Consider the following 25730-nt stretch of genomic DNA (forward strand, 5'->3'; position numbering starts at 1 on the left):
AAAATCTACAAAAATCATCCAAATCTGCAAAACCCTAGAAATTTTTCAAAACCCTAGCAAAATTTCGAAACCCTAATCAGAACAAACATGAGTTTTTTTAACTTCAGATTCGCGAAGAAGAAGAGGAAATTAACCTTAAAAGGCAACACATTCATACAAAACTTCAAAACCCTAGATAATTGTTCAAAAGCTTCGACATTTTTCGAAACCCTTATTAGAAAAAAATAACATATTTTAAAATGCAATTTGCGAAGAAGAAGAGGAAACAAACCTGGATTTCGGATTCGAGTTCCTGATTCGTCTTCGTTTCCTTTGATCTTCAGTTCGTTTTCTCTTGTTCTATCTCTGTCTTCTCTTCTCCTTCTCTCTCTACGTTTTCTTCATTCTCTCTCTAGCTTCTCAGAATGGTAATGGTTATGCCAACGTGGAGAGCCACCTGTACAAAGTTAATGTTTTTGGAAAAAAAGTTAACAGAAAGGACCAACTAAGTAAACGGAGGAGGACTTACAGGACCAAATTGACACATTTAAAAGTTAAGGGACTGAAGTGAGAAGAAAAAATAAGTTAAGGGACCTGGGGATGTATTAAGCCTTTTTATATATTGAATTTACGAATTGTTTTTATTTCGTTTTAACTAAGTGATGATTTTTATTTTTTTTTACATATTTTCAGGTTTCTTTTGTTGGTTCTATGATTTCGTCGTCTAGTACGACTTTGTTTATTTTAATTTCTCATATTTGTGCTGTGTGTTTTTTATTTTCCGTCTTAGTGCACTGTTTGTTTGATTTAGGTTGACAAATTAGTTTTGATCAAGTGCAGGTTCAATCAATGATTTTTGTGTTGTCAACGTTGCAGATCCGGGAACATGAGTATTTTAATAGCTTGAATATAGTCATATTTTTAGGCATATGTACTATGTCGTTTTATGCTATTAGCATGAATGTTACGAGTTTGTTCACAGATTCGTCCTCTTTTTTTTAGCAATTTTGAATTTGCATTGTATTAAAGTATTATATCAATTTGAATGAATGAACATCGTTTATTTTTGTCAAAAAAAATAGTGATTTGATTATGTAGAATTATTCAATAGATAAATTATTTACACATCGTTAATTAAATAACAAAATTGAATAATTTCGTTGAAGTTGAATTGATTAGGAGATTTTCGCTTCATATCCATATCATCAAATTATTGCCACATATTTTAAAGTATGTTACAAATCACTATTGTGTCCAAAAATCAGAGGGTAGAACCAAAAATGAGAGATTTTAAAATTGGGGATAAATTTCGTGAGCGGATAAAAACAGCGAGACTAGAACAACAATCAAGTCAAAGTTTGTACGAGTTTAAATTACTTTTGACAATTTTAGTTTTTAGTTATATTAAAATCTTTCATGAGATATTTACCAAAAAAAAAAAAAAAATCTTTCATGAGATGCATGGAATTTGATCTAAGGCACGTCGAGAACTAAATGTGGATAATTTCCTCGATACAAATTTATATTGATTTCTCAAGTCATAAAAGTTTGACCAATTATGTTAGACTCAACCCGTTGCAAACTCAATGTTAATACAAAATTAATATTTGACGCCCACATATATCTCAAGCAGTCTCGATAAAGAAAATAGTATTATAGTTTCCGTGAGCTTAAAGAAAATAGTATTATAGTATTATAGTTGATAAGAATATTGTATTAAATATTACCTCAAAAAAAACGAACATCGTATTAAATATGCATCGTCCGAGGTTCAAACCTCAAACACCTCCTTATTCACTTAAAAAATTGAATTTTTATCCACTATATTACTTGACAAAAAAAATTGTCTTGTAAAAAAATAGAGGAATAAAAGAGTATTAGAAAAAGTCATAATTTTGATTCTATTTTCTTAATAACCCTTTATTATTTTTTGACAAAATATAACCTTTCATTCTTTTTTTTTCCTTTCTTAATAACCCTTTATTATTTTTTGACAAAATATAACCTTTCATTCTTTTTTTTTCCTTTTTTGACAAGAACCTTTCATTCTTGTAAAACAAGTTTTCACAAAGGGAAATTCGAAAATTACAATTGATTTTTAGATTGTATTGAAAAATAAATTTCTTTAGGGGGTTTTGGAAAAAAAAAAGTAAGACATCAATCAGTGCCAAATATATAAAAATAAACTCCTCTAGAGAAGATTAATTCAGATTTATTTAAATATTAAATAATAACTCCCCTGGAAAAGATAAATGTGAAAGTAAATATATAAATATACATGAAAGAAATTAATCAAGATTTATTTATATATTAAATAACTGAACAAAAAGGAAAAATATGGTGTACCAAATAAATATATGAAAGAAATCAATTAAGATTTATTTAAATACTAAATAACTCATCTCAAAAAGTTAAATATGAATGACATTAATATATGAAATAATCACCTTAAAAAAATATATATGAAAGAAATTAATCAAGGTTTGTTTATATTTCAAATAACTCCTCTCAAAAAGATAAATATGAAATAAATCAATTAATATTTATTTATATATCAAATAACTCCTCTCAAAAAAATAAATACGAAAGAAATCAATTGAGATTTATTTATATATCAAATAACTCCTCTCAAAAAGATAAATATGAAAGATATCAATTAATATTTATTTATATATCAAATAACTCCTCTCAAAAAAAATATGAAAGAAATCAATTAAGATTTATTTATATATTGAATAACTTCTCTAATATATTTATATTTTAAATAATTAAATAGATTTTATTTTATATTGGATCAATTTTAGGTTTATTTATTCACTGCCTATCAACCCTCATGAGGTTGCCTCCCATACTTTTTTTCTCTCCCTCTAACATTGCTCTATCATCTTGACGGTAACTAAAGATGAGTACACATGACACGCATTGACAGGGAAAATCTAGTAAGCATCTTTGTTTTGTTTTTTCTTCTTCTTCTTCTTCTTCTTCTTCATGTTGTGGTAGTTTTAACTTGTAAGAAAGCTATTGATGTGTTGTTTGGTCTTTTCTTTATGTACAGCGTTGTTTTCTCAAGGTTAAGATGAACTGTTGTGGAGGCTGTGCGGATTAAGTACCGAGAGTGCTGTCGAATATCAATGGTACATTCTCATAGTACATCCTTGATCTTTTTACTTTATCAAATTTTTGTTTTTTCATACAATTCTTGATACTATATATTAATACCTTTTCTCTTTCAAAATAAAATAAAATTAATACCTTTCAATTAGTAACATATATTAACTTTTAAAAATGCTCATGAGTTCAAATATGGTGTGGGTCAAAATATCAAGTGGGCTAAAGATTTATGGTGCTCTGACATACCTCCAACCAAGTCATTACTGGTTTGGAGAATCATGCATAACAAGGTTCCAACAGATGAAAACCTTAGGTCTAGAGGTTTTCAGTTTCCCTCAATGTGCTCCTATTGTTTCAAACATGGTGAAACTACTTTCCACTTGTTCTTTGAATGTACCTTTGCAAGGCATTTGTGGAACTGGCTGTTTTCTATTAGTAACATAAGCATGCAATTCAACAACTGTCTAGATTTTTGGAAGATTTTGGATAGAAATTGGTCTCCACAGTGCAGGACTGTTCTCAAAGCTTGCATGTTCAATATTTTACACTTTTTGGATCATAAGAAACCATGTGAGATTCAAAGATAAGCACATGCACTGGAAACCTGCTCTTAACATGATTATTGCGCAGACCTCTCTTGCAGGTAACATCACCAAAGAAGTTTATAGAGGGGACATGCAGGAATTCAGGATTCTTAAAACTTTCAAGGTGAACATCAAACCCCCTAGGGCCCACATAATCAAAGAGGTAATCTGGGCACCACCAATGACAACTTGGATCAAAGCAAACATAGATGAAGCAGCTACCAAGCACCCTAACAGAGCAGCGGCAGGAGGCATCTTCCGAAATTCAGAGAGCATATGCATTGGTTGTTTCACTCAATCACTGGGGGAGCAAAACGCTCTATATGCTGAGCTTGTAGCTGCCATGACTGCTATTGAGATTGCTCACAACAATGGCTATTCTCACTTTTGGTTAGAAACAAATTCGCAATTGGTCACTTTAGCTTTCAACTCTTCTTCTGTGGTTCCTTGGGTCCTTAGAAACAGGTGGCTTAACTATATGTATAGGATTAGACAGATGAGATTTTTTGTGTCACATATTTTTAGAGAGGGCAATGCTTGTGCCGACAGTCTAGCAAATATTGGTCTTTCATTAACTTCCTCTGACTTATTTTGGTCTGACAGTTTACCTGACTCCATTAGAGGTGAGTACAATAGGAACAGGTTGGGTATGCCCAACTTTAGATTTTCTACCTTTTGAAAAGGTTTTGGTATGGTCCCCTTTTCTTTTTGTACTCTTTTTTTTGTTTTAATCTAATGGTATGATGACTTTTGCATCAGTTTATAAAAAAAGTATACCAATAACTTATGAGGTTTAATAAACTCTAGGTTTATTCCTTCAATTATATCAGATTTATAAATCATAATTAATAAAATTTAATTTTTTTTAAGAGTTTTAACTAAATGCATTTTTTTTGCTAATAATGCATCGCTTTATGCATTTTTTTAAGGAAATAATGCAGCTTTTTATTAAGTTTGCATATTGAAATATCTTATTTATACACATCACTTTTTATTAAGTTTACATATTTTAATATATTATTTATTAATCATTTTTAAAATAGATGATAAATTTTAAAATTTTATTAATGTTATTTTTACTAGACCATAACTTTTAAAGTTTTCTGACAAAAAAATAACATAAAAATGTTGATAGTAGGTCGACTCAAAGGTCAATAGGCTAGTTTTTTTTTAATTTTTTATTTTTATTTTTAAGATTTCTCTTTAGACTTCAAAGATTGACATCACATATTTGGAAATGACTTTCAATACCCCCAACTGCAGTTAACTACTGTTTGCTGTTTAATTTTATTTTGGAGCGAACGACTATCGTTGGAATTATTTTGGTCATTTTCAAGTGTGTGACAACAAATCTTTTAGTGTAAACAACAAATTTTTTTTTTTTAGGCTCAACCCATTCAAATATGTAGTTCGGGTCATTTTTTACTACTTTAGTCTATATATGTAGAGCAAAATAGTTAGATTTGAGAATACTTCACATAATATTGATTATTAGTTAGATTTGAGGATATTTCATATATATTTTTAAATATGATTATTTGTTTGCAAATTAATTATGAACAATACTTTTGAAAGTGCAATAAAATTGGAATGTCAATATATCACAATGATAAAATAACAATTCTAATTTTTTAAAAATAATAACAATTCTAATTTTGCATAAAAAATTGTAATTATTCAAGATACTAGGAAGTATTATTTTTTCCCTTTCAATTTTAGTGGGTTGGATTTGTTTTAATTTATGAAGTTTTTCTTTTACTTTTTCCAGGGGTGAAGGGTGTGCAAGTACAAGACATAGAGCGAGGGATAGTACTAGTGATAGGTGATGTGGATCCAAACATACTCGTAAAAAAGCTAAAGAATATCAATAAAAATGCTGAAATATGTGGTAGCATGTATAACATCTTGGCACACAATGAAGAATCTTCGAGGTCCAACTTACCAGGTAACAGAAGTGGCCAGAGAGGTGGTCGTGGTTTTTTATGTTGGCTCTTTGGAAAAAAGAGTAATAGAAGTAACAATGAGGATGATATTGATATCCATAATTATCCCAGTAGTGACAATAATGGAAATGGAAATTCAGTCTCTGAGACATTAGAGCTCCATAGTAATACTAGTGATGACCATGAAATCTCTCATCATCATGGTAATGACAATACTGGTAATGGAAGTGGTGTGGGTCAAACGATCCCAACTGGTGATTATTACAACCCAATGAATAATCAAGAATATCCATTTATGTACCCTTATGGTCAAGGGATGCAAATGCAACCTCCGTGGCCGGCTATGAATCAGCAGCATCAACAACAAGAAGAAGCTTATAATAGTCAAGAATATTCTTCATTTTCGAGTTTTTTTGGTGTATATCCAAATTATTATGATCAATATATGAAGATGCTACAACAACAACAGGGGAATCAACAACAACAAGATGCTTATAATAATATGAACCGCACGGATCAACCAACCATGACATATGGTGAACCATCTTCATCCACGAATTACCCGACACCACCGCCGATGCAGTATGATCGCATGTATCCGCCAACCATGATGTATGGTGAACCATCTTCATCCATGAATTACACGACACCACCGCCGATGCAGCATGACTCCAATCTGGTTGATCCTAAGCCCGTCTACAACGATGGGTACGTCGATAATTGGTGGACCACGTGAAAATTATATTAAAAAGTAACAACTTTAAGCATGTTTTTTATTTCAAAAAGAAATTTTAGACATGTTTTAATTTATTTATTTTTTATTTGTCGGAGCTCATGAAATTTTGTACAAGACTAGACAATTTGTCTTGGGTCAGTTATTTGTTATATCTTTTATTTTTTTTAAGGATTGTTATCTTTTATTTTTATGGAGAATGAGTCTGAAGTTTGGACTATCCTTTATATATTGATCGACACCCTTTTTAGAGCTACACACTTCCACACCCCTCCATGTGGCATCACATGTCAAGGTGGAATTCTTTTTTATAGAAAAATAAATTTGCCTTAATTAAAGATTTGGTCCCTTAAGTTATTTGTTGGTTACATTTTGGTCCCATAAGTTATTAACGTTACAATTTGGTCCCTTAAGTTATTTGTTGGTTACATTTTAGTCCCATAAGTTATCAACGTTACAATTTGGTCCCTTAACTTACTTTTTGGTTTCGTTTTGGTCCCTTAACTTATTTTTTGGTTTCGTTTTAATCCCTTAACTCTAATAACATTAAGGACGAGAGTGGTTGACGGAGGAAGAGTTAAGGTATCAAAACGAAACCAAAAAATAAGTTAAGGGACCAAATTGTAACGTTAATAACTTATGAGACCAAAATGTAACCAACAAATAACTTAAGGGACCAAATTGTAACGTTAATAACTTATGAGACCAAAATGTAACCAACAAATAACTTAAGGGACCAAATCATTAATTAAGCCTAAAACAAAACAATTTTGTTTTTTGAAGGAAAAACAGAACAAAAATTAAAAACTAAAAAAAGGTTATCAGCGTACCCCTCTCTCACTCATCCTAAATTGTTCGCTCTTTCTCAACTGTGAAACAACACCACTGTCTCCTCCCACTCTCGCCGTCGATTTACTGTTCAGTCACTAACTGGTTTATCGGCGGGTTGTCCGTAGGTGGTGGTAGTTAGATCGGCTATGGTGGTGGTGGTGAGATTTGAGAGGAGGACGATGATTATGAAATAAGACGGTGGTTGTGGATGAAGTGGGGTCAAGGGCGGTGGATGAAGTGGGGTCAAGGGTGGTGGATGGAGGTCGTTCAAAGAGAGAAAAGGTGTGGTGATCCAAGGGGATGAAGACGGCGGCGACGGTGGTGATGCGTGTGGCTGTGACTGCGATGGTGTTAGTCGTAACCGTCGAAAGGGCGACCAACGGCAATGGTGATGATCGTGACCGAGTATGGTGGTGCGTGGCCGTGACCGGCGGCGAATGTAAAGGCCGGAGAGAGTGACAGTGAACACGCAGATGAGATTATGAGAAAAGGGAAAGATGGTAGCTTCTAAGGATTTTACAAAAATGCCCTTCTTTTAATGTTAAAATATCAAAATTGCCTTGCCACATTGGGGTGTACAAGGGAGGTTGCCGGCTAGGGATGTTTACTTATCAGGACTCCTATTTATGTTTATTTAAGCTTTCCGTTTATTTTATTTTACTAAAATTTTAACTATATGTTTTCTTTTTTGTTGTTGAGGAAAACTATATGTTGTTTTGCCTTGGAATTAAACCGTTATGTTTTTTGTTTGTTTTGTTTTTTACGCAAAGGAAATCGATATGTTACTTGGTACATTAATTACATATAGGCTCTGTTTAGTAAAATTAGCTGATAGCTGATAGCTGATAGCTTTTAGCTGATAAGCTAGCTGATAGCTTTTAGCTGATAAGCTAGTTGAAGTGTTTGGTAAAATTAGCTGATAGTTTTTGCTTTGAATAATAAGGGTAAATATGGAAGAAAAAATGAGAAGCTAAAAGCTATAAGCTCAAAAGCTACTTGAAGTAGCTCCTGAAATAAGCTATAAGCTCCTGAAATAAACTATAAGCTCGTTGTACCAAACAGAGCTAAAGTGTTACCAAACAGAGCTTTTTTTGTCAAATGAGCTTATAAGCTAAAAGCTAAGAGCTAAAAGCTCTTTTTTTGGGTTTACCAAACAGAGCCATAGTCACATTTAGGGGGGTGTATTCAATTGGGATTTCATGGGTCAAAGTTGAATCTAGCCTTGATGTGGTCCAAAAACGGGTCATTTCAAAATTGAAAAGGATATGTCATTCATCTTCAACACCAGCATTGCACAAAGGACATTTGGGAGTGTACATGACAATGTAACAACATATGACATATAAGTAAATAACCTCTACACAATACACACTCGTCTTAGAAGGTGATGAGCTTTAGGAGGTGCAAGCATTCTCCACACATCATTCCAACTACAATCGATCTGGAACTTATCATTATGCGCCAACTCTTTCAAGATTAAATTATACCCATATTTTAGATAAGGAAAATGCTAAAAAGTGCCTTTAGACATTGGTTAATAGAATAAAAATAGAAATAATGTGTTGAAAAATGGTGAAAAGTGTTGAATTCAACTTTCTAAAGGTTTAAAAGTTGTAATTTCCAATGCAACACATTCATAAAGGAGTCCGGTTTTTTAATAATATTCCATCCTTGCTTGGCCACCATCTTATCTATGAAACACATTCATAAAATATCTAATAAGTATATGTGTGCACCAATGAAATATATTATACGTATCTGATAATTTTTTAAAAAAATTAAATACTTTTTGGATAAGTAACTACGAAGTGTGTGTACACACACGTCATCATTTTTGGAGTATTCAAACTTTGTTTAATGCAAATGATTGTTAAGGGCATGGGGGTGCGGGCATAGTATAGACGTGAGTTCCTCATAATGTTTTTTTTTGTACAACTAGAAAAACAGCAAAAACAAAAAAAAACAAAGGAAAATGCTGTCTAGAAAAGAAAGTCTCACTCGCATCCGCCAGTAGGAGAAGAGCAATTCTAGCATGGGGGTTGCTCAATAGAAAAGGGCTCATGGCTAGTTTCCAACTTTGCTATATAGTCAACACACACATTCCATTTCCTAAGAGTATACAATAAATGAACTTGCCAATTCCTTGAGATAAGCTCTTGAATATTCCAAACAATTGGGGCATAAAGGTGTCAAACATTATCTGTTTCTTAGATTAACTTGATGGCTGACTTCGAGTCTAAATAGCACACTAGATTTGAGATTCCTAACACCCACGCAAACCGCAAACCATGATACACTCCAACCATTCAGTGTGAAGGATATTCGAGAAACCAATATTTCCAACAAAACCCCTAATCCAAGCACCATCGTCATTTTGAATCAGTCCTCCAAAACCTAAAATTCCAAGATTTATTTAAAAAAACTCCCAATGCTACTACCATCGACATTTAAAATCATACCTTGACCATTATGGACATTCCACTCTACCAATCTCGAATTAGGAATCGATACAGACTTAGGAAAACACTTGGCTAGCGAATTTGCATAATTTACGGTTGTCTCTATGCTTTCTATAATTTATTTAAAAAAACCCCACTTATTTTATGTAAATCTATGTATTTCTATTACATTTTTGAAATTGTACAAAATAAGTGGTCATTGACTTGCATTTTCATGGTTAATAAAGTACACAAAATGATCAATAAAATTATGTTAAAAGATAGTTAATAACATACATTTTTTATTGGTAAAAAAGAAAAACACACTTTTGTGGTTAAGCAGGTAATGACATTAGTTGGTGACACAACTTAATTTTTGGGTTACACAATTTTTGTGTTACACAACTATTATTTTTATTAAAATAGTTTTTTTTACCAACAATGAATTGATTTAATTGGTAAATGATTTGAACTCATTAAATATGTGATCAAATATTCGATTTCTTTCTCATACATACAAAAAAATCCAGCTGTGAGAAGATAATTCACATTTTGTGTCCCACATGTTGTTCAACGGAGATTAATCGATGTTAAACGACGGTAAAAACTTCATAAAAAAACCAAAATATGTCTTTTTTTAAAAATAAAATAGAAACCGATAAAAAAAATTGTTTTTTGAAGAGAAAAAACAATAACATATATGGTACTTACATACGTACACAAGTGCCCGTATTTGGTGTTCCAATAGCATCAAGAACCCCCCCCCCCCCAACACACATTTCCTATCCAAAAAGAGGTGAATGGAAAACCCCATTGGCAGAATCCTTCAACATTGGCTAGTCTACCATCCAAAAAATTTAAATTTCAAATGGAACCCTCCTCACACTCCAGCCTCATCCCTTTTGTTCCTATCTCTTTCCATAGCCTCTTATCTCTCCCTCACTCTCCTTCTCCTCTTCCCTCTCCCACCCATCCCACCTCACTTCCTCAGACCCTTCACCGCACTCCACAGCCTCATCCTCTCCATCCTCTCTCTCATTATGGCTATTGGCACCTCCCTCACCATCCTAACCCACACCCCCAACCTCCGCTCCACCATCTGCTTTCCTCCTCATACCCCTCCAAATGGTCCCCTCTTTTTTTGGGCCTACATCTTCTACCTCTCGAAATATCTTGAATTCATTGACACCCTCTTCATCATCCTTTTGAGATCCATCAAACGTCTCTCATTCCTCCACGTGTACCATCATTCCACCGTCCCTATCATGTGTTATCTATGGCTTAATTCTTCTCAATCACTCTTCCCTATTGCACTTCTTACCAACTCATCCGTCCACGTCATCATGTACTCTTACTACTTCCTCACCACCGTTGGATTTCGACCGCCGTGGAAACGTGTTGTTACCGACTGCCAGATTGTTCGGTTCGTGTTAAGCTTCGCAGTCTCCGGTCTCATGCTTTATTACCACTTCGGATCCGGTGGTGGTGGATGCTCTGGGATGAAGGCTTGGTGCTTGAATGCTGTTTTTAATGCTTCTCTTTTGGCTCTTTTTCTTGATTTTCATCTCAAGAGTTATGCTAAACGTACTACCGATAAAGACTCGTGACGTTCATGTCATTATCATCGTCACTCTTTGTTTTGTTCATCAACATTTCACGTTGGTTGTTGTTGGTCTTTAATAACATGTAAGGAATTGTCATTGCTATTTATTTGTTTTTTACAACTTTGTTGTTCAACAATTATACAATGCTCAAGCAATACTTAATTTTAACTATTTGATTGTTTTTTACTTATGTTTTCATCATTTTGGTCTTTGTATGGACAATAGATGGTGTTCACTATAGTTTCTGAGTGTGCTAGATAATTTGATATATGAAATTACTAGAAAAATATCCATGAAAGATGTAGTTTCGCTTCATTCGAAGACTGCAGCGACACTGATTTACAAACTTAGGAATCAAAATGATTCCATCAACATTTGCATCGGCAATCGATCACAAGTGTGTTTTCACACTATACTAAACCTTGAACTTAGCCGTTGTTTGTCGCCTTGTCTTGTTAAACACATTTTAAAATTCATTTTTTTTATTAAAAAAGCACTTATACCAAAAACGGACTACTGAAACAACAAATTTGTGTCTAAACAACACAAGAAGTGTTTTATCTATCATCACTTCAAGATTTTATTCTTTACTAGTACTTTTATTAACCATGAAAACAACAACAAAGTAGATGCTTATACTTAATAATTAAGCATACACTCTACGGATACATATCCCTCTCTGTCTCACACACATAAAGTGTGATGAGATCTATGGAGCATTGGTGAAGTCAAAGAGATTAGAACACTTCATTCCATGGGAGTTCAAGGAATTAGTAAACCCAAGCCTTGACCTTGCAAGATCAAACATCATCATATTTTCTTCCAATTGACGACTTCCAATAGTAATAGCAGCTTTAGAATGCAACCCACCATTCACAAATGCCAAACAAGAAACCCCATTTCGTGGCTGCACCATCAATTTTTCACCAGAGATTCTCCAAACAACATCAGGCCTATCCATCACAAACTCAACACTAAAAGCTTGGTTAATCCTCTTGGAATCAAAACACATACCAAACGGTCCAACAACATTCACTTGTGCTTGTCTTGGATACTGCTTAGCAAATACTTGTGAAAACGCCTCAAAGAGAGAGTGTTGGAGAATCGTATAAGGAATTGATGTGCTAATCAATGTTCCTCCCATAACACCTTCTGGATATGATGATAACATAGGTGCGCTCATTGGAACCACAGTGTGCTGATTAAATCTTATGGAAGTAACATGTATACGGTACTCTCCTTGTTATGTAATTGTTAATGGGGTGTAAACCAGATTATTGAAAAGATTAGGGTTGTTTTTGTTATTGTAATTATTGCCCTGACCAAAATGCATGTTATTTGGTGCATCCCCAAAAAGTATAGCTCCGTCTGAATTTGGGTAACGAGAGAGACACATGGTGAATTGGCGTTTGAGTCCAAAATGGGATGAGAGTTGATTTTGCAGTGAAATGGGTGAATGGGCTAACCCAGCAACGCCTTGAACGTTATTAGGTAAGCCCTTTTTGGCCAAAAAGGAAGGAGCGCAAGAGAATAGGAACTAAGGGATTGTAACCATTGGGCCGGGCTTAGGACCGTTAATGGCGTAAATAGCGAGGACATCTTGAGCCAGTTCACCCATAGTTGTTTGTTGAGTGACCGGGTTTGCGGACATAAGCCCACAGGTGTTGTTATGGCAACCGGGTCTGAAAGAAGAGACACACGTGTGACATGTGTGAGCATTGACTCTAGAGCATTGGGTTGAATGGCAGTAGGGTGCTTGGTATGTTGAGGATGAGTAGTGTTGTTCGCAGTTGACCCATAAGTGTTTTCCATTGAGGTCAATGAGAACTGGGACTTGCATTAATGGGGTTCTTTTGTGGATGTTGGCTCAATGGAGTCCAGTTGAAGCATCATGTTGAACTGGTAAAACCAATAGATTTGGTTTTGGATTGGTGTTTGGTTGTTGTTGGTGGCGAGATGAGACTAAAAGGAAGGAGAAAAAGAGAGAAATGAGTAGAAAATGAAGGATGGAAATAGAAGCCATGTTGGTGTGTGTAGAAAGATGTGTTGAGTTGATCAAGTTAGTGAATTACACTATATATATAGAGGGACCGTTTTTAATGAGCGGCAGAGATTGTGACATTATTTTGGAAGTGTTTGATGGTTATGAATTTCCAGAATAATGTTCGGATGGATTGATGAACTTGAGATTAATAAGAAAACAATCTGTTGGTGAGTGTGAGGGGGTTTAGGGTTACTTGGCAGCTAAGAGGAAAATCTTAGTTGCATTGTCTGCAGTTTTCATTTGTTTTATGTAATGCAAAGGAAACGTGTGGAGTTTGTGCATTTAGTTTGGCTTGGATTTTTGCCTCGAGATCCCTGGATGAACTGTATCAATCATTGTCCCTGACACATTATTTTGAGACAATTTTGAATCAGCAAGCTGTAGTTTGTTTTAACACACAACAAGTTCAAAACAGAGGGAATGTCATAAATAAGACCGTATACATATGGGGACGCTAGTACGAGAAACGAGAACAAATAATTAATTATATCCACCCGATCACAATTCATTAAAATTAATGGTTTTGGTATATTTTTAATTAGAAGACGCTTGTGATCTAAAATTAATGGTTTTTTTTTAGATCTATACCGTCTGATCTTGATTGAACGGTCACATAGTCATTGACGTCGTGAATGTGTGCAGTTGGTGACGATATGGAATTTCAATTACCATATCGCTCTATGACACCGTATCTTAGCTTGGATTGGAATACAACGTTCATTTCCCCAAGAACGTGTGATGATCCTATCCAATGTTGCCCTATCTTTCTAACAAAATACTACGTTCTTGAAAAACATCTCTTTTCTAACAATGGTATCTCTTTCTACATTCCTTTCCTCATCACCACCCTATGTATCTCTTTAAAGACGCTTTGTTCCTAAAAATAGTCTATATAGTATCTACTATCTATATATCAAAATATTAAACCTTTCAGAACTTTGTTATTTTTCTGTTATGATTATTTTTTTAGGCAGCAGCTGTTCATGGAATACATTTGAGACTTTTTATCCAATTGTTATGTTCATGATTATTCTATTTGCCAACATCTATGCTTCTTACTTAGTCATGACATGTCTGTTTTTTCAACATTTGAAGGTGATCTCTATGCATATTCGGTATAAGCTTTCACCTATTGACAATCTACCTGAAACATGGAAACAAATATGAAAGTTGAAGGTGAGAAAAACACAAGAAGGGGGGTTGAATTGTGTTTTGAAAAATTCTTCGTTTCTCCTAAAAACTGAACACACTGATCAGAAGCTAAGTGAGACAGCTTCTGAAGTGATGATCAGAATCTAAATGCAGCGGAATAAAACAGAGAGAGAGAGAAGAAGAACGACACAAAGCAATTATACTGGTTCCTTCCACAATCCGGAAGTAGTCCAGTCCCCCTTGCACTTCCAAGGAGATTTCACTAAGAGTAATATCTGATTACAATTGCTCAAGCACACAAGCAAGAGACTTCCTTTGCTCAAGCACACAAGCTAGAGACTTCCTTTGCTCAAGAACACAATCAAGAGACTTCCTGCTCAAGCACAACTGCAAGAGACTTCCTAACTAAACAAAATTACACAGAAAATTGTTTAAGGTTGAACACTTGATATACAATCAGAGGTGCTCACAATATAAATCAGATACAGACTCAATGAACTTAAGAATTTCTAAGATATGACTTTGAGACACAGAAATTCTAAGTGAATGCAGAACAATTTCAGCAGAGGTTTGACACTTGTAAAAATGTTGCGAGTCTTTCGTTCAGCGTTCTTGCATTGCCAAAACTCTAAGTCTTTACTCCTTTATATAGAGGTGTGAAAGAGACGTTGTGAAATTGCCAGCACACCAAAGAGTCGTTGTTGAAGCTTGATCTTTCACCAATGATCTTTTGCCTGATTTGGTTGTTGTCCTATGAAGAACAAATTTGAAATCCATTCCTTATCCAAAGGAACATCTTTGCAGGCGAAGCCGTATTCTGAAGCTGTTTTCTTGTCTTGTAGCGTGGACACAAAACAGAGTAGTGGAGAACGTGGTTGTACAATTCGTACAAAGTACAATGTCAACGCTTTCGTCCAAATTGCAAGCACATGCCTTCAAACACCTTTGAAATGACCGTTGCAATGTTCCACTGATTTTTTGCTGTGTTTTCGAATCCAATAGACAGCTTTTGCAATGTAGATTCTTCAAACTTTGAATCTTCTGCAAATCCAGTTGATCTTCAGCTTCTGGTGAAATGACTTCTGATGAGGCAGCTTCTGATGATGCAGCTTCTGATGAAGCAGCTTTTGCAGCTTCTGATGATGCAGCTTCTGATAATGTGGCTTCTGGACCTCTTGTCTTCAGGAGCACTATTCTTCAGGAGCAGCTTTACTTCAGGAGCGCTATTTCTTCAGGAGCAGCTTGACTTCAGGAGCGCTTTTACTTTCAGGAGCGTATTGCCTTCAGAATCATCTAAGCTTCATTTTCTTTTGCTCTTTATTTGCTCATTCAGAACCAATCAATGATGTAACTTTTTTAACTGTGGTCCTGTACACTTGAACAAATATTAGCTAGTCCAATTTACAATTTTTAATACCTTGTTATCATCAAAACTTTTTAAGGTTCATTGTTAAACACATTTTGTTCCAACAATCTCCCCCTTTTTGATGATGACAAACAATAGTATTTAAAAATTGATCAATTGTTGTTAATCTAATTAACAAGTTGACCTTGGGGTTCTGAGGTTTGTAAGCTCAGAGTCTGAGGTTTGTAAGCTCTAACTCCCCCTGAGTCTGATAGTCTTTAAGGTGAGGTTTGTAAGCTCCCCCTAAGTTCTATCCAGGTTAATTAAATTCATTTTTCACACAATAATATCAGAGCTAAAAAAAAATTGAAAGAATTGACTTATAGATAAGAAGAATGGTTCAATTAATTGTTATTTGAAATTTGATACTCCCCCTTTTTGATACACCGATAAAAAGGATAGAAATTTTCAAAATTTTCAAACATTAATTAATGGGGCTCAGAGCCTTTAAATACTATCACATATACTCCCCCTTTTGTCATTAGCAAAAAGACATAAACAAAAAGAAGAGATGAGAAAAACATAAGATTAAAGGTTCAGATCATAATTCAAATAAATTAAAAGCATTTTAACCATCTTCAAAGATTAAATAAACAGTCATAGCAAGCATTATTATCAAAGCAAATAATGACAAACAAGGTATAAACAGTTAAATATTTTCAGAAGCAGGAAGAATTCAGAAGCTTATAATATCAGAAGCAAAAAGAACTAATTCAGAAGCAGAAATGAACAAAGAATATCAAAACCCTAAAAAGACAGAAAAATAAGCTAAAAGTGTGCAACTATGGGTTTGGCTTATTTCTCTAAAATCTTCTTCAGAAGCTCTTGAACATCAGCATACTTCTTGTCCATATCTTTTCTGTAGTTGTCTTCTCTGATCTTGGCTTCTTGCATGTCAGCTTCCAACTTTGATATCTTCAGCTTCTGCTCTAGTAGCTCTGTTTCCAGCCTTTCATTTTCTTCTTTGAGCACCTTGTTCTCCTGAGCTAGAGCCAGGTTAGGTGCATCAATCTTTTCCAGAATCTCAGAAGGAATGATCAGATGCAGCTCCTTAGGCAGGAATTCATCAGGTTCTCTGCCTCTGATACTGAGTGGATTCTTCACCCAAGTACCAAGAATTTCTACATCTCCAGCATTCTCTTCAATTCCATTCAACCAATCTTCCAGCTTCTGCTTGGCTTGCTCTTGAGCCTCAATGCAGGAATCATGCAGAGCTGAAATCAGGTTGATGACCCTTTCCTTGATCCTTCTCCATTGCTTCTGATAGCTTAATGTATGACCCAAGTCATTTCTACCTGCTATCAGTCTGAGAAATTCAGAAGCAATATCTTCCCACACATCTTTTAGTACTTGAGAATCCAGGTAAATGGTGGGAGGTGAAGGTTGTTTAGAGGGTTTTGGAGGGGCTAGGGGTACAATTGGTAGGTTTGATGATGATTGTTGTAGGGGGTGAAGAGGCTTTTTCTGGTGAAGGTGTTTGTTGTGGGGGGTCTTCTGAAACAACTTTATCAGAAGCAGCTGCTTCTGGAGTTGTCTCAGAGGCTTTCTCTGAGGTTGTCTCAACATTTTCTGGTACAATCATGTTGAGGGGTTGAATATTAAGAGGTTGAGGGTTAAGGCGAAAGATATTATTGATGACTCTATCTCTCTGCACAACCAACTCAGTCAATTTCTCATTGATTATATGACCAACTGGTTCATAAGTGTTTGACTGAGATGGCTTTGTGTTAGTATTGGTTGATGTTGACTGGCGTTTTACTGGTTTTCTAACAAGTTGAGCTATGGGTATATCATCATCAGAATCTGAAGATGATGATGAGGATTTTGAAGAAGGTGAAGGAGAGTCACTGGATATCTCATGTACTACGGGTTCTGAGTGTGTGAAAATATTACCTGTAGTAGAAGGTTCTGAACAATCAACTGACTTCATTTGATCATCTTCAGCAGTGTCAGGAATTTTAAGAAGTTGTGATGCTTCTGTCATTACCCTCTCTTGAAGTTCAGAAGCAATCTCCATAGCTTTTCCAACAGCTTCTGACACATTAGTAGTAGCTTTACCCTTCTCAGAAACATGAGGAAAGTCCTTGGTCCTCCTTACTGCTGGCTTCCTCTTCTTCTTTGGTACTACAGGTTGATCACCAGTAATGCCAACATCCATGATCAACCTAGAATCCATGTCTTCAATAGCTTCTTCAATTGATGGTACTGATGAACCACCAATCTTGAGCTTGTCAGAAGCAACTCTTGCCTTCTTAACAGTCTTTTCAACCTCCAGGTATTCTTCTGCAGTCATTTTCCTTTTTGACCTTCTGCCTCTTGCTAGAGGCACTGCACCACCAAACATTTCTTCAGGTACTTCATCCAACCTGATGATCTTGTTGGTTGCCTCATAGTGTTCCTTGATGTACCTCATCTGCACTTCAATAGGATCCTGTTTGCAGATGGGTGGAAAATCTCTCATAAGATCAGATACAACAAGAGATTCACTTAGATCAGTTCTAAGTTTGGTGACCTTGGTGATCAGCTTCATATTCTTGAGAGTTTGAGCATTTATGAATGCTCCAGTCTTTGTATCCAGCAGCTGATCTGTGTAGCCTTGAGCTCTGCTTAAACAGTCCAAGACACCTCCTTGATAGAAAATCTCTGATAAGAGTCTTCCATAAGGAACCCAGGGTTTATCCAGTAGCTGACTCTGTTTTAGACACTCTATGAGGTACTTGAACATATATTTGGGCACGTTCACCTTTTCCTTCTTGATGAAGTGCTGGAGAAGGACCTTCTGAGCTAAATTTGGTTTCACACTGTCACCACATGGAAACAGGTTCTCATTCTGAATCTTCAAAAGCATCTTAGTTTCCATGCTCAATTCAGCATATTTCTTCTCCTTCTCAGAATTGTATATCACCAAGTTGGCTTGCTTTTTCCAAATGCGTTTTTCAGCAGCACCTGAAAGATCAATTCCAGAGTAATATCCAGAAGCTTCAACCTTAAGAACAGACTCTATGTGCCATTGTGCAATTCTCACTGGAATACCGCAGATGCTCGATCTGATTTCATCTTCAACAAACGGCGCAAGACCCATTTCTTCTCTTGTTTCCCTTCCAGTTCTGGATAGAGCAGAACCATATGACTTTCTTCAGCTATGGATGCAGCTTTGTTATAAACTTTTGCTCTAACCCAGAAGTGCCTGACCAATGCTTCATATGTTGGTCCATTCAACATTTTGAAGTAATGCATGAGTCCTTGCTCTTCATAGTAGTTTCTGATCCAACACTTATGAAAAGTCAGAGAATTGAAATCCACTGGATTCTCTATCTGAACTTGTAAATCCCATTCTTCCAATTTCATGCTTCTTCCTCTGTAGTCATATTCAGGAACCATACGTGAAGTAGATACTGAAACTTCTCGTTGCGAGCTTGATGATGCCATTTGATGATGATTGAAGAAGATTTAGAGAATTTAGGGTTCTAAGGTTTTTGCGCTTACTTCGCAAGAGGTTTGAGAGCAAAATGTGTTTGTTGTGAGTGAGTAGTGTGTGAATTGACAAAGTGTTAAAAGTAAAACGATTGCAATTCAAAAGAGACAAACAAACAAACATTAATGACAAAATTGGGGGCGCGTGAAAAGTACTTTCAAAGCTATTAAATCATCATTGCCCTTTTAGTTATACACCAACACATACAGGCCACGTAAGAAGTTCACAGAGTAACTACCAAGTTAGTGGGCCAGAAATTACTTTTAAAAAGTAACTCCCAACGTTTCCACTAATTCAACTATTCAGAAGCAATAAATCCAGCTTCTGGACTTCAGATGCTGACGTCATCATCAGAAGCGAGTTTTCCTCAGAACCTCAATAAAGAGCTTCTGATGGACTACTGCTTCTGAACTAACTTCAGAACCTAAAATCCTATTCAGGAGCAAGCAAACATCTAATCAGACACGTAGTGCATGTTCAAATTTTTCTTTATAAAATCAAATCTTTCAACAGTTAAAGGCTTAGTAAATATATCAGCCCATTGATTTTCAGTATCAATGAATTGTATATCTAAAATTCCTTTTTGAACATAATCTCTGATAAAATGGTGTTTGATTTCAATGTGCTTAGCTCTTGAATGCAAAATTAGATTTTTAGACAAACAAATAGCAGCAGTATTATCACAATAAATGGGAATACTGTTAGCAGTTATCTGATAATCTTCCAACTGATGTTTCATCCAAAGTAGTTGTGTACAACAACTTGCAGCTGAAATGTATTCTGCTTCTGCTGTAGACATAGCAATAGTTGTTTGTCTTTTGCTAGCCCAGGATATAAGATTATCACCCAGAAATTGACAATTGCCACTGGTTGACTTTCTTTCAATCCTATCACCAGCATAATCAACATCACAGAATCCAATTAGCTTATAATCTAAGCATTTCCTATAAAGGAGTCCAAGATTAGTTGTTCCTTTCAAATACCTGAAGATTCTCTTGACAGCAGTCATATGAGATTCTCTAGGATCTGATTGGAATCTTGCACACAAGCATACACTGAATAAAATATCTGGCCTAGATGCAGTGAGGTATAACAAAGAACCAATCATACCTCTATACAGCTTCTGATCTACTTTAGCTCATTCATCTTCTTTGCTTAAGGTGCACGTAGGGTGCATTGGAGTGTTCATCACTTTACAATCTTCAAGTTTGAACTTCTTCAGAAGCTCCTTTGTGTACTTTGATTGATGAACATAGACTCCATCTTTGCATTGATTGATTTGAATGCCAAGGAAGAACTTCAGCTCTCCCATCATGCTCATTTCAAATTCATCCTGCATTAACTCAGAAAATTCCTTGCAAAGAGATGCATTAGTAGAACCAAATATTATATCATCAACATATATTTGCACAACAAGAATATCTTTCCCAAGGGTCCTTCTGAAGAGTGTAGTATCAACCTGTCCTCTTTTAAAATCATTCTTGATTAAGAAATTACTTAGTCTATCATACCAAGCTCTGGGAGCTTGTTTCAAGCCATATAGTGATTTCTTCAGTTTAAAAACATGGTCAGGATATTTAATATCCTCAAATCCAGGAGGTTGCTTGACATACACTTCTTCTTCTATGACACCATTTAGAAATGCACTCTTGACATCCATTTGATATAATATTATGCCATGATTAACTGCATAGGAAAGAAGTAACCTGATTGCTTCCAATCTTGCAACTGGAGCAAACGTTTCAGTGTAATCAATGCCTTCTTGTTGACTATACCCTTGTGCAACAAGCCTGGCTTTGTTTCTTGTTACTTCACCTTGCTCATTCAGCTTGTTTCTGAATACCCATTTTGTTCCAATAATGTTCTTGTGCTGAGGTTTGGGTACCAGATCCCACACATCATTTCTTTGAAATTGATTCAACTCTTCTTGCATAGCTAGGATCCATCCATCATCTGAAAGTGCTTCATCAACTGTTGTAGGTTCAATCATTGAGATTAGTCCAATCATTGACTCTACTTGTCTGAAATGTGATCTTGTTCTTCTTGGACTATCTTTGTTTCCAATGATTAGCTCCTCAGGATGTGAAGACTTGTGTTTGAATGTGTTTCTGGGAGGATCTTCTTGATGTGAGCCATCTTGTGCTTCATCAGAAGCAGCTTCATCATGCGCTTCTGATGTGGGTTCAGCTTCTGGACTATCTTCAGACTCAGCTATCTGATCAGGTTCTGGAGTAACTTCAGGAACGTGTATCTCTGCAAAACTTTCACCTTGCTTTGAAGTTTTATCTTCAAGCTCTTTGTCATCAAATCTAACGTGCATAGATTCTTCAACACAGAGTGTTTCTGAATTATACACTCTGTATGCCTTTGACCTTTCAGAGTAACCTAAGAAGATTCCTCTTTGGGCCTTGACATCAAATTTCTTTAGGTAGAGCTTGTTGTTCATAATGTAACATGTACATCCAAATTGATGAAAGTAAGAGATATTGGGTTTTCTTCCTTTAAAGAGTTCATATGCTGTTTTCTCCAAAATAGGTCTGATATAGATCCTGTTTTGAACATAGCATGTTGTATTTACTGCTTCTGCCCAAAAATGTTTTGGTAAATTGTTTTCATGAATCATGGTTCTGGCCATTTCTTGTAAAGTTCTGTTTTTTCTCTCTACAACCCCATTTTGCTGTGGTGTTCTAGGAGAAGAGAATTCATAGAAAATTCCATGTTTTTCACAAAAAGCTTCAAATGGCTCATTTTCAAATTCTCCACCATGATCACTTCTGACTTTCAAAATTTTTGATTCTTTTTCAGATTGAATTTGAGTGCAGAAGCTACTGAATACATCACACGCAACATCTTTACTCTTTATGAATTTCACCCAAGTCCATCTGCTGTAATCATCAACAATGACTAATCCATATTTACTTCCATATAAGGATGCAGTACTCACTGGTCCAAATAAATCAATATGGAGTAATTCTAAAGGTCTTGAGGTTGAAACGATGTCTTTGGTTTTAAAAGATGATTTCACAATTTTCCCTCTCTGACATGCACCACAGAGTGCATCTGAATGATAGTCAATGTCTGGTAGCCCTTTCACAAGTTGTAACTTACTAAGCTTAGAGATTAACCTCCAGTTAACATGTCCCAACCTTCTGTGCCACATCCATTTCTTATCATTCACTGATAGTAGGCAAATCACCTTCTGATCAGCCAGTTCAGAAAAATTGATTTTATAGACATTGTCAACTCTCTTTCCCTTGAACACAATGGATTTGTCTTCCTTGTTGATTACTGTACAGTTGGGTTTTTCAAAAAGCACATCATAACCATTATCACAAAATTGACTAATGCTTAAAAGGTTATGTTCAAGACCATCTACCAACCATACATTATTAATTGAGGTAGAGGAATTACCAATAGTTCCTGTACCTATGATCTTGCATGTCCGGTTTCCTCCAAACTTCACATTTCCTCCCTCTTTCATTGTTAGGCTGAGGAACATGGACTTGTCTCCTGTCATGTGTCTTGAGCAACCGCTGTCTAGGTACCATGATCTTTGATTTGGCACTGCTCTTAGACATACCTGCATCATTGACATTTTTAGATTTAGGTACCCATTGTCCTCTGGGTCCTGGAAGGTTAGTACTTAAGGCTTTACTCTTCACTTCTCGTACCTTGTGCTGTGAGTTGGGTTGCTTCTGATTAACCATCACCTTAGGTTTTGGTACTTCAGAAGCAGTTACTGTCTTCTTCTGAAATTTAGACTTCAGAACCCCAGATTTTGGTTTCACCAGACTCTGAGGAATAGGTTCTGATCTTTTCAGGATCCTAACCTTTGAAATCTTGGAATCAGATTTGATCATAACCTTTGACTTAGAGTTCTTTTTCTTTGAAGTAATCTTAGCCTTAGAACTAGAAGCTTCAGGTTCTGATTGAACAACAGTTTCCAACTCAGCCCCTTCTGGTACAAAGAATGTTTTCAGACCTTCCTTGATGCATTCACAACAAGATTTTAGATTGGTTTTCTCAAGTTTCACTTCTGGAAAACCAATTCCTCTGCCATTGTTCTTGTAAATGCTATAAATCATAGAAGCTACTCTGCTTCTGTCAATGCCAGATATAATAAAATCTTCAAGAGCAATTTCATGGTTACTTAAAGGTTTTTCATTACACTTTTCTTGTAGCTTCTGACATAAGAACCTGAGCTGGTTTTCATATGTTTTACACATGAAGTCGAAGCCCCTAAGTCCTTGTTCAGAAGCTTTCAGATCCAATAGAGTTGATTTTTGCTGTTGTACCAAATCAGCATATTTTTCTTTTAAATCCTTCAACTCATTGGTTCTTACCTCAAAATGTGTAAGAAGTTCTTTAAGTGACTCAACAAGTTCATCTCTGGGAATTTTGGAATATACCTCGTTTTCATCTTCTGAGTCTGAATCTGATCCAACTTCTGAAGTTGCTGTTGCTACCAACCCAACAGCTACCTTTGCATCTTCATCAGCTTCCACTTTATCAGATCCAGATTCACTACCCAAATCATCCCAGGTTGCCATTAAACTCTGCTTAATCTGCTTCTTGAATTTGCTTGGTTTGAATGTAGACCTCTTTGACTTGTCCTTTGACTTTTCTCTTTGAAGATCAGGGCATTCAGCAATGAAGTGTCCCGGCTTCTTACAGTTGAAGCATCCCTTCTGATCTTCTTTCCTTGAGCTTCTGGAGTTACCCCTTTTGGCGAGAAACTTCCTGTTCTTCTTGGCCAGATATTGAAGTCTGTTTGAGAGCATGGCCATTTCAGCAGCATCTGGTTCAGAATCTGAACTTGACTGTTCTTCCTCTTCAGATTCAACCACTTTGAGAGCTTTTGATGACTTGCCTTTGGATGGAAGAGCTATTGATTTACTCTTCTTAGTAGACTCATGTTCATTAAGACTTAACTCATGAACTTTGAGAGAACTAACAAGATCTTCGACACTTAAAGTGTTTAAATCTTTAGCTTCCTCAATGGCAGTCACTTTTGGTCTCCATCTGGCAGGTAAGCTTCTGAGTATCTTGCTTACATGATCAGAAGCAACATAGCTCTTCTTTAGAATCTGTAGCCCAGAAACTAAGGTTTGAAACCTTGAGTACATCTCCTCAATAGTTTCATCATCCTTCATCTTGAATAACTCATACTGATGTACAAGCAGGAGAGCCTTTGCTTCTTTGACCTTCTTGCTCCCTTCATAATTTGAACAGAGAGAAGCAAACATAGCTTTAGCAGTGGATTTGTCACTCATCTTCATGTATTCTGCTTTGGGTATGGCAGTGACAAGGGCTCCTCTGATAATATGATGCTTCTTGTAGAGTTTCCTCAGTTCTGGAGTATGTTTCTTTCTATCCACAGCAGCTCCTTCTTCATCAAGGACTAAATCACCAACACCATCTTCCAGAATATCCCATAATTCTTCATCTAGGCTCATGATGTAACTGTAAAAGTTGGTCTTCCACCAAGAGAATTCTTCAACATCTCCATTGAATTTTGGAATCTTTCCAACACTGGATTTCTTACTATCACTATAATCATGTGAGACATTTTTATAGCTAGTATCACCAGAACCAGTAGGAGGAGGAATAGACATGTTTTTCTCAGATCTTTGACTGTTGCACGGTTAAGTGTTACACAACAAACCAAGGCTCTAGATACCAATTGAAGGTGAGAAAAACACAAGAAGGGGGGTTGAATTGTGTTTTGAAAAATTCTTCGTTTCTCCTAAAAACTGAACACACTGATCAGAAGCTAAGTGAGACAGCTTCTGAAGTGATGATCAGAATCTAAATGCAGCGGAATAAAACAGAGAGAGAGAGAAGAAGAACGACACAAAGCAATTATACTGGTTCCTTCCACAATCCGGAAGTAGTCCAGTCCCCCTTGCACTTCCAAGGAGATTTCACTAAGAGTAATATCTGATTACAATTGCTCAAGCACACAAGCAAGAGACTTCCTTTGCTCAAGCACACAAGCTAGAGACTTCCTTTGCTCAAGAACACAATCAAGAGACTTCCTGCTCAAGCACAACTGCAAGAGACTTCCTAACTAAACAAAATTACACAGAAAATTGTTTAAGGTTGAACACTTGATATACAATCAGAGGTGCTCACAATATAAATCAGATACAGACTCAATGAACTTAAGAATTTCTAAGATATGACTTTGAGACACAGAAATTCTAAGTGAATGCAGAACAATTTCAGCAGAGGTTTGACACTTGTAAAAATGTTGTGAGTCTTTCGTTCAGCGTTCTTGCATTGCCAAAACTCTAAGTCTTTACTCCTTTATATAGAGGTGTGAAAGAGACGTTGTGAAATTGCCGGCACACCAAAGAGTCGTTGTTGAAGCTTGATCTTTCACCAATGATCTTTTGCCTGATTTGGTTGTTGTCCTATGAAGAACAAAT

The 25730-nt window shown here is 35.7% G+C and overlaps 1 protein-coding gene and 1 pseudogene across 1 annotated transcript; one reads left to right on the forward strand and one right to left on the reverse strand.

Annotated features, from left to right (window-relative positions):
* Window positions 1-10389: 10389 nt before the first annotated feature.
* Window positions 10390-11325, forward strand: LOC146911429 (uncharacterized). Its single transcript, XM_085725628.1, has one exon. The coding sequence runs from the start codon at window positions 10420-10422 to the stop codon at window positions 11224-11226; it is 807 nt and encodes a 268-aa protein (XP_085581754.1). The 5' UTR covers window positions 10390-10419; the 3' UTR covers window positions 11227-11325.
* A 462-nt stretch (window positions 11326-11787) lies between these two features.
* On the reverse strand, window positions 11788-13261 carry LOC146911430 (gamma conglutin 1-like; annotated as a pseudogene).
* Window positions 13262-25730: the final 12469 nt, after the last annotated feature.

The sequence above is a fragment of the Medicago sativa genome, chromosome 7, assembly GCF_051527215.1.
Source record: "Medicago sativa cultivar Bolivia chromosome 7, Bolivia_mono, whole genome shotgun sequence".
NCBI lineage: Eukaryota > Viridiplantae > Streptophyta > Magnoliopsida > Fabales > Fabaceae > Medicago > Medicago sativa.

Bases quoted from the DNA above. Each gene is read 5' to 3' on its own strand.
- LOC146911429 (XM_085725628.1), top strand. From the start codon at position 10,420: ATGGAAAACCCCATTGGCAGAATCCTTCAACATTGGCTAGTCTACCAT.